Below are 7,548 nucleotides of genomic sequence, written 5' to 3' on the forward strand. Positions count from 1 at the left end.
GTGGCGGCACTCGGCGACAATCGGCGGCAATATCGCTGAAGTGTCTAATGAACCATCAACATCCCAACGATCCTTTCACCGAAGGTTCTAGAAGAAAGAGCACGTGGCAACGGTCGCGGACGCCTAGCAAATGCAAATGCATGGTGGGGATGTTGAGGGATGACAAAAGAAAGTAATCGCATCCGATCGAAAGTCAAATCATAAGAGCTTCAGTCTTGGAAAGTCACGCCTAGAGTTTGGAAGTGGATTGTAAAGTGAATTGTTGTTAGAAAAAAAATAAAGTTTCTTTTTTTTATTTTTCACCTCAAATTTCTTTTTTTATTTTGTTATTTTACGTGACATTAGCGCATCCGGTATCGGCAACAGCGCGTGAACGACAAATGGCAGTCGCTAGGATTCGTTACAAAATCTTTGTCTCCCGCGCGATTAATTCTGTATTTAGAATAATTTTAAATATATCTGACAATATCAAGTATCAACTCGTCAGGTCATTATTTAAATCATCCACCACAAATCCAAAAACAGAATAAGGAAAACAGAGAAAAGAACAAATAGAAAATTAAATTGCTAACATGTTTTTCTATAATAATATTTTAACATCAATATTGTAATACGCAATGTGAAAATGAACAAATTGGAAGCAACCGAACTACGGATGAAACTAAATCACTTCGCTGCTTGTAAAGATAACTTTTAGTGTTATAAACATAAGTCAAGTAGCAAAGAGCATAAATTGAATTTACCCAAACTCTTCTTGAAATCTGACAAAATGATTCTTTATTTTGTCAAAAAAATCTTTACGTATTTTCCATTCCCATTCGTCGCTTTTTTCAGTGGCGTGTTTATCGCTACGTCGAAACTCCGTCGGGTAGCAGTTAATTTCATTTAAAGTAGAAAAATATTCAGAAACGTGTATACGTTACACAGCAACAAACCAGTCGCCCTGTTATTACCTAGTTCTCAACAGTTCAAATTTCAGGGACGACCGACTACTTAGTATCGACCCAGTACGTCATATTTACTCGCCAAAAGTATTGTAAACGAAAATTGTAACCAGACGTGCCGTTAGTAACTACCATTTTTCGCGAAACTTCTTTTTCATTTGGCGGAAATTTAAACAAACCCCGAAACACCGTGGCGTTTTGCAACTGTCTTTAATCCTTTAAGATAAAAAAGATTGACGCAAAATTTTGACGGGATGAAATTTCACGATATATTCAGGTGAAACGATGCGAAATTACAGCGAAGCTTATAATGGGAATATAGTTTGCTTGTCTGTTATCATAAAATGAGATATGCAGAATATATTAAAAAATATAGTATATGTAATACGAAACTTTATATTATTCATGTTATTATGGACAAAATATCACAATATGTTCATATATTTAAATCTCATCCGAAAAAGATTATTGTATGTAGAACACAGTTTAACTGTATTTTGAATTCTTGTTTATCAGATCACAATTGATAAGTTGATATTGGGATGATTATCCTCATTTGAAACAATTTTGTGACTGTTACTTGTCAATATACTTTATATCTTATGTACATTTTAAATATAGTACGAAAACTCGAAGTTGCAAGGAACATTAATAAAAATTCAATGTTTCAATAACGCCTTTCATGATTATAATTAAATATTTTTCAAAATGTCGCATCAGTGTTACATCTAGCACCCCCTCCCCCACACACAGTTTACCAATTTTAAAGTTAAACAGTTTAAAGTTTACCAATTTATAATATATGTACTATTAGATTGACAAGTTACGATTTACAGGTTATATAGAATTCTATTTTATGATTTTATAATTTTTCGTTAAATAGAATAATCAAATAACTTGCAATTAGTAAAATTTCATTTGTTTTATCGTCAAACTTGTGCAAGGGAACATATTAATGCTGGTAACTTTAGTGACTTGCAAAATTTCAATAGTGCAAGACAGGCCAGATATTCAATTGCAATTGGTTGCTATCCATATTTTCATCGGTCTTACAATAACCTTATGTTATCAATTATGAATTAAAAAGTCAATGAAATCACAACTCACCCAAGGCCAATGGGTATGACTTCTTTTCGAAGATCGATTGAAATCTCGAGTTTGTTGTTTGAGACATTCAGTTACCACAAGACAAAAACACCACTCCATTACAGCCGACGTAAACAAAACATGACAGATTCTTCCAATTCACGGACAACAAACATAGGCTTACATACTTACTGTTTTAAAGTCACAGTCTGTCGTTGAACTTTCGCCAAGTAACTTGATACGTACATATACACGTCCCTCGAAATCAGTTTTCGACGAAAATACATACGTGATATGTTATGTTGCAACCGAACGTGAATTTCTCACGGGGAATAGCCTGATATCGTTTATTTATGCGTCTCTCAAATACGAATTTTACTATACACTTCGTTTAAGGTACGCCATTTTGCAAAACGATTATCGAAAGATTACTGCTTACATCGAGATCGAGAATAGATTCGCAGGAAGCTGGATGCCGCGATTTCTTCCCGCGCTTTACTTTCTTCCGAAGTTGTGATTGGTTGATTTCCTGCTGCCATATTCGGTTTCGCCGAGAATCGTGAACACGTACGCTGGAAGCAATGCGGGGTAATTATTTAATTTATTTCATAATATTATTTAACATATATCGTGAAAAGTTCTGAATATTCGGATTCTTCTGTTATCGTTTCATCGTATGTTAGCATTATCAGCTCTCGATATCGAATTGACAAACAGAATTTTTCTCATACAAAGTAAGTCACATTAAGTATATGTATATGTATAGTCGAAGCAATGCAATTAAAAATTTTTCCATTTTAATTGGAATTATTTATCACAGACATTTTACCGAGCATTCATTTTATAAATCTTATATATATATATATATATATATATATATATATATATATATATATATATATATATATATATATATATATATATATATATATATATATATATATATATATATATATATATATATATATATATATATATATATATAATATATAAATATATATAAATATATATATATATATATATATATATATATATATATATATATATATATATATATATATATATATATATATATATATATATATATATATATATATATATAACCAATTTATAATATATATATGAATACACACACGAATACACACACACACACATATATATATATACAAACAATAGAAATACTTTCGTGTGCTATTATACGTAGTTCGATAGTTTACATTTCACGGGCCCCGTGTTGCACCCGCGTCGGTTTCGTTCCTGTTTCCAACGTATAAGTGTAGCGTCAGTGATTCGCGTGACGCGACGTAACCTTCAACGTTTGTTTTTCTCCGTTTATGCGTTGTGTGTTCGTTTGAATGAAAACGTCGCGAGTGTTGTAACAAAAACCACGGAAAACAGAAGAAGAATACGGGAGCAAAAGGAATTCCAGGCTACGGCAGAATGCCCATTGCCCAACAGGGTTTCGTTCCATGGTATTTCAACGAGGTAAGCTACCTCTTTTAGTACGCTTCAAGGCGCCTCTTTCCAACCAATTAATTTGCGTCCAACACCATTTTAACTTCGTATACTTAGAGAAAATATCGTTCTTTTGTATTTTCTAACTCTGATCTATGTATAAATTTACTGCGACGGGTCATTTCTACGGATCAACGTATCTTATAAAAACGTTGCGTGAAATGTTAATAATATATAAGTCTTGAAACATTTGTATTAATTTCATAGAGGAACGTAGTTGGTACCTTCCGGGTGGCATATTGTATGCTTGTTACATGAACTTTCCAAATATCTTACAGTTAAATGGTTGGATTGTTTATTAGAATAAGCAACACAACATTGTTTTTGACTTATTGTGAATGAATTTATAGAATCATATTATTTTACACATATACACTATCGCGCAAAAGTATCCCAACATTTGATTACTTTTGATATTATGTTATTTAATTGCACAATCAAATTGATAGTATGTGCCGATATATAATGATTACGATCTGTATTATTATTTTATTCCTATGATGTGGTTTTAACATAGGTCGTAACAAAACGGTCAAAAAAATTCTTTATTCTCAGACTCTGTAGCCTGTAAGAAACGAATTAATTAATTAAGAATCTCGTTGTAACCTACAGGTTCGGAAAAGGCTGATAGGCTTTGGTCTACGTGGTGGTTGGGAATTTTCATTCGTTTCGAGTTCGCTTAGCTGATAAATAGTGAATGTGCATTTCTTCCAAAATAAAGAAGAAAGCGAAGTCGATAGAAACGTGGGTCAAATTTGAAATCATTTCTTGGTTATGTGGAGGTTGATTAAACACGTTGGTGCATATAGTGATGAGACGAGTTGATATTTGGTGTAGTCAAATGTATTTAAAACTATCGGCAGTACTCTTCTAACGATCTCCTTCTAACGAATTTAAATTCGACTTCGGTTGACGGTTGCGCGTAGCGGCGATATTGTTCTGTCCGGAGTTTGTTTATTATCAAGTTTCGTACCTCGAGACGGTATCAATGCCCCGAGGCAAAACAACAACATGAGTTACTCTCGATTCGCATCGTCCTATAACTCATATGCCGCTACAATATGCAATTGAATAAAGTGATAAATAGCTTGCAGATGTTTACGCGTCTCTGAAAATGTTAAAAGATATAACATGTTTAACGCGAAGTATTCGTGATAATATTCGCTGCAATTTGAAATATCTGCGTGCAGTCTCGTAGATTTTGAATAAAAATTTATCTTTTATCGAAAAATACATACATGTTTTGGCCTACATATAGCTTTGTACTCTTGTAAACTAAAAGAGAAGTCGAAAAAAGGTGATGTTGACTCTTGGAGTAAAAAATTCATTTATGTCAATACTACTTTTAGAAATGCACCAAGAGAAGCAAGACAAATTATTGACGAAACACAGGATAGTCATTTCCGATCCAAAAGAAAAACGCAACTAAAATAATATGTAGATAGCTATTAAGGCAATAAATAATAAAGTCATTGAAATGATCCATCATTTCAAACTAATATCGCTTCTCTTTACTTCAGAACTGCTATAAACATTTTAAATATCATTTATGTCTTGGTTCCCTTGCGAAGTTCTCGAAGAATTCGTCAAATGATGTCATGAACAATATAAATAATCGTAAAAAATCTATATTTGTGTTTAAAAAATAGGCGAATAAAGAGAAATAGGATAATCGAGACCGGTGAAAAAGGATCAACCTTTTCAGCAATGGCAAGGCACATCCCGCATCTGATACAAGCGGAAGAGAAATCAATTTCTATCATGTCGCACGGTGAACAAGAACGCAAATACGGAATCTTTTGTATAATACTACTCCAAACTCTGTTGAGTCGCAGTAATAATAATAATCGGGTGTTGACTTCTGCTCGTTTTTACTTGAAGTTTGCTCGTTACCTCTTTGACATTTGGTGGATCGTTTTCTGTCGAAACCCGTTCCATCTGACGTTAAAATCAATAAAAACAATATTACGATAAAGACTTTTATCTCCATTGTTGTCAACTTCCGTCAAGTCTTCGTTTTCTGCTCGCTGGATATAATACGGATTCCCAAAAACTTTCTTCGTATGAAATTTTACTAATGTACATTTATCAAACATTGCACATTTTAAAATAGGTTATCATTATAAGATTAAAAAAAATAGCTAAAAATATCTTGAAACAAAAGAAACCAATTTTGAAGTTTGTTAGCCCGGAAATGTCATGGTAAGAAGGTATACTTCGATATTACTTTTACTATCGATAGGCGTCGCCGTCGTTGCTGTTGTCACATACGAGACACAACAAATCACGAAATGGACAAATCACCGGTGATCTCCTCGAGTCGCAGTTCGAACGTTTCACAAATAAGTTAAAGAATTAAACTTTAGATATAGTGGTAAAATTTATTGTATGAATCCAACAGAGTGACGGTTCGGAGTGTTATAACAAAGAGGTATAGAACGCTGATTTGGGAGACTTCTTGTACTGAGGTTTTAGTCCCTCTGAAGCGGTTATCGTCGGGTGTATATCAGAGGCGCCTATCCGTTGCTATCTGGTTATTGTTTCGATAGCTGTGGCATGTAGGATGTTTTGTCTACTCTATTAGTGCTTCTAAGCGTGTGATACTGTCGACGATTCGCCTGTACATGATTATACATTGAGTAAACGCATAGCCTGAGTTAGAGTTTTGATGATTAGGATAATCGAAATAATTCATAACCATGGTAATATTTTAACTAATTTATTTTGTTGTCTTTTATAGGCCACTGCAATGAGAAAAGAATTCCTGAAGCCAAAGAAAATGATACATCCAAATAGCAGAAAGTCTATCGCTATTACGAAAAAAGCCAAAAAGTAAATACAATTACTATTAAATTATGTGATTTTGTTATGTACATTTCATTTATTTTATATGATTATATAATACTTTTGTGTAATAAAGAAGGAAATGGACAATGTGTTTTGTTTCAGAATATCAAATAGACAGAAGGCAGAAATGTCCTGCTTGATAAAACAGAATTCAATAGGAGAGAAAATATCGTGGATCAGAAACAATATGATTCCAGGCGTGTGTCCCTATACTCCAGAGTTAACTGCAAGTTTGTTAGAAACGAAGGTAAAACAAAAATGTATACACATGATGATACAGAGATTGTACATTAAAGATGTGATTAGTTATAGTTCTATATTTGATCCAAAGGTATGTAGCAAGAAATGATGAAGAAATGAAAGAAATTACTATTAAAAGGTCTATAGGTAGCAACAGGAGTAGACAGCATGCAGGAGGGAACACATAATTAGAGTAGAAAGAACTAGGAGAATATCATACACGTGGAATAGGTAAAGAATTACAGCCAAATTTATTTTCAATATATCCTGATGTACAAACCCTCCTTTATTTTTCAGAAATTTCTGATATTTTAAATGCAACTCAGTGTGAAATGTTATTGAATTGGAATAATGAATTACAGTGTGTGAATAATTTTAAATTTATAAGGTTTGGCGAGAAAGATTTAAAGAAAGTATTAGAGCTAAGAAAAAGAATGAAAATAAGCCATATTAGAATATCCAAATCTCTGTTAGCTATGCCTGTAAACAAGAAGAATTTATTAAGTAAGTCAATTGATTTAGATGAAAATAGTGTAATGGAAATAGAATAAATTCTGTAGATATGACTTTTTATCTTTCATCTCTATTTAAAAACAAGAAAACAGAAGAAAAGCGAACAGTTTCGTCCTTTTTTGTTTGCGAAATGCTAGAAACCGCATTTCGTCTTGCTCTTATCTCCCACGAGAAACAGTCACGTCACAAGATACAAGAGTACGATAGAAGAGAAAAGAAAATGTTCGAATATATAACGTCGTTCCATATAACGTAATACGTTATAACGTCATACCATATCACGTAATACGTTATAACGTCGTCCCATATAACGTAATACGTTATAACGTCATCCCATATAACGTAATACGGTATAATGTCACCCCATATAACGTAATACGGTATAATGTCACCCCATATAACT

At 32.9% G+C, this 7,548-nt stretch overlaps 1 protein-coding gene across 3 annotated transcripts; it reads left to right on the plus strand.

Moving 5' to 3' along the window:
* Positions 1–3,191: 3,191 nt before the first annotated feature.
* Positions 3,192–7,196, plus strand: LOC126869896 (translation machinery-associated protein 16 homolog). Of its 3 annotated transcripts, none has more exons than XM_050627044.1 (5): positions 3,192–3,515; positions 6,286–6,377; positions 6,495–6,639; positions 6,724–6,863; positions 6,930–7,196. In XM_050627044.1, the coding sequence occupies exons 1-4, from the start codon at positions 3,471–3,473 to the stop codon at positions 6,739–6,741; spliced, it is 300 nt and encodes a 99-aa protein (XP_050483001.1). In that variant the 5' UTR covers positions 3,192–3,470; the 3' UTR covers positions 6,742–6,863; positions 6,930–7,196. The 3 variants fall into 3 exon arrangements, 1 of the variants encoding a protein (XP_050483001.1); XR_007691046.1 differs by lacking the exon at positions 3,192–3,515 and adding an exon at positions 5,873–5,891; XR_007691045.1 differs by lacking the exon at positions 3,192–3,515 and adding an exon at positions 5,958–5,976.
* The last annotated feature ends 352 nt before the right edge of the window (positions 7,197–7,548 follow it).

Source organism: Bombus huntii, chromosome 9 (assembly GCF_024542735.1).
Source record: "Bombus huntii isolate Logan2020A chromosome 9, iyBomHunt1.1, whole genome shotgun sequence".
Taxonomy (NCBI): domain Eukaryota; kingdom Metazoa; phylum Arthropoda; class Insecta; order Hymenoptera; family Apidae; genus Bombus; species Bombus huntii.

Bases quoted from the DNA above. Each gene is read 5' to 3' on its own strand.
- LOC126869896 (XM_050627044.1), top strand. From the start codon at position 3,471: ATGCCCATTGCCCAACAGGGTTTCGTTCCATGGTATTTCAACGAG. The intron at 3,516-6,285 runs GTAAGCTACCTC...TGTCTTTTATAG, and splicing joins TTCCATGGTATTTCAACGAG to GCCACTGCAATGAGAAAAGA. The intron at 6,378-6,494 runs GTAAATACAATT...GTTTTGTTTCAG, and splicing joins ATTACGAAAAAAGCCAAAAA to AATATCAAATAGACAGAAGG.